Here is a 2,192-nt window from a genome sequence, read left to right as displayed (position 1 = left end):
AATGCGATGTTTGCCCGAGTGACCGACTACTGTGCTAAACAGCATCAAAACAGCGATGCCGCGTTGAACATAATATATATTTCCATAACGACTATTAGATAATGATGCCAGACAACTCACTATTATAACGATCAACAGTAATGGATTCGGCGGCATTGGGTGAGTCATCACTGTCCTTAGAAAGGTCACAGTTACATCGGAAACGGGTGGTCTCATACGTGTATCCATTGTACAGGCGAATCTGTAAAAAAAAATACTTGTCCATTAATACAAATAGGAACCGTACGCAAATTGCTACGGAGTAATAAACACAATGTTAAGTAACTCTGAGCTTTCCATTGTAGTCCTGGGAAGGGGGAAATATTCTGTGAAATTAAAAGGTGTATGACCATGTCACACCATGACGAGAGATTGTACAAAACAGGCTACCGATCGGGAACATGTTCCATCGATGGACATCCAATATGTATTTGCATCAGTATGCAATGATGTGATGATAATTTCGCAGAGCACCAAAAACAATTCCAAAGTCTAAGAAGAAGATGCGAAAGACCAAAAATGACATTTTTTTCAGTATAGTCATTTATTTCACCTTCCTACCCACGTATATTTCATAATGAAGGCATTTTTTGGCTAAACTTTTTTTTCATTTGCATGCTTTTGTCAGTTTTTGGTTCCCCGAGGATATCATCCATATAGTAAATCAAAATGGCCGTTCTTCATATTCAGCAAACAAAAAATGATCGCTGCTTTTTCCGTAGCTTAGGCCACACCGATTTAATTTTATGGATGACATCCTCTGAAGACCCCCAAACTAGTGCGCGCGGGCGAATAAAAAAAAAATTCCGGCAAAAAATAAAAATGCAACTAAACCACATAAATACAGAGCTGGTACTGTGAATTTGTGGCAGTCCATAGCGACGTATACGATATGCTGGCTTTTTGCGGAATTTATGAATCGGCACTGCACGTATGTACTCAGTTCTTGAGTCGTGGAGCCGTCCTCCAAAGTTACCACCGGCTCCGTATTGTTGCATACTACCATGGACTACCCAGGCCTAGAGCAAGGCCAGATCCTCGGAGGACGTGATCTTTTTTTTTTTTTGGAGAACAAGCGAAAATCAATGCGCGCGCGGATGTCATCCATAAAATTAAGTTGGTGTGGCCTTAATAGAAAGTAAACGAGAATGTTATGCCGACTAGCATAAATCTATAATTAGTATGAATAATATACTTTAAAAAATCCACAAAGAATAACAAATATCACAAAAAATACTACGGAAAAATATTGGCAGATGTAAAAATGGAAAGCTGTCGACCAAAACGCTTGCTGGTAGTGAGACTAAAAACACATCACTGTTTTCCTGACATCAAAAACTATTTGCCAGCAAATTACTTAGACTAAATCATGTTCTGAACATCAGAAACGCTCATATTATAAAAAAGTGGGATCGTCCGTCTTTCACTGCCTCGGAAAATAAGAAGTCGACCGAACCCAATAAGTTAGAAGTTAGTCTTTATTAGTTACTGTAGTCACATACTATAATTTTTTATCCATTGTCTATCCATTATCTTCATGTTACATGTTATGGCAATTAGCCTACGAGCACGAACTTGAAATAAACTTTTCTATATTAACGAAAGATACGAAAACTAGAGATTCTGTAGTATTCAGCAGAGCCACTTTATAGGAGACCTGGAATTAACATTGAGCTTCGTCGTTCTAAAGGAAAGACAGAGCCATTCAACAACATACCCCATAAAGTTCGAGGGGGAAATCTTTTTTGGTTAATATAAATATAACCTGTGAAATATATCACATGTCATCAGAAATGTACAAAATATAGTCAGTGAGCTTAACTGATTAAGGAATAATGCGAGAATATGTTTTCTAACTAGAAAGGCCAATATTTGCTTTGGAGCAAATACAGCGATGGGTTCACCACATTTTACGACATGGCAGGGAAAGAATGAGAAACACAAGGGAAAACAATGATTTACATTGATATAACTATAATATGAAGTAACATACAACTAAAACAACAGTTGGATAGCTATTCCCTACTTTATTGGTTAGGATTTTTAATTGCATATTGCAAACTGTTGATTTAAAAAAAAAAAAAAACGTTCATGCCCCGCATTCCAATGCTGGAGCAGAAAAGCTTGAAATACCTACCAAAAACACTTGAATA

The 2,192-nt window shown here is 37.2% G+C and overlaps 1 protein-coding gene across 1 annotated transcript in view; it reads right to left on the bottom strand.

The window, feature by feature from the left end:
• LOC109465001 overlaps nt 1-2,192 on the bottom strand; it is a 29,046-nt gene that overhangs the window by 309 nt on the left and 26,545 nt on the right. The window contains exon 21 of the mRNA XM_019762127.1: nt 121-241. Coding sequence (XP_019617686.1) covers nt 121-241 — 121 coding nt within the window. The remainder of the gene's footprint in view (nt 1-120; nt 242-2,192) is intronic.

This window comes from Branchiostoma belcheri, unplaced genomic scaffold, assembly GCF_001625305.1.
Source record: "Branchiostoma belcheri isolate BF01 breed outbred unplaced genomic scaffold, Haploidv18h27 scaffold145, whole genome shotgun sequence".
Taxonomy (NCBI): Eukaryota; Metazoa; Chordata; class Leptocardii; order Amphioxiformes; family Branchiostomatidae; genus Branchiostoma; species Branchiostoma belcheri.
Note: the sequence above shows the minus strand (reverse complement) of the source record. Positions and strands in the feature narration are given on the sequence as shown.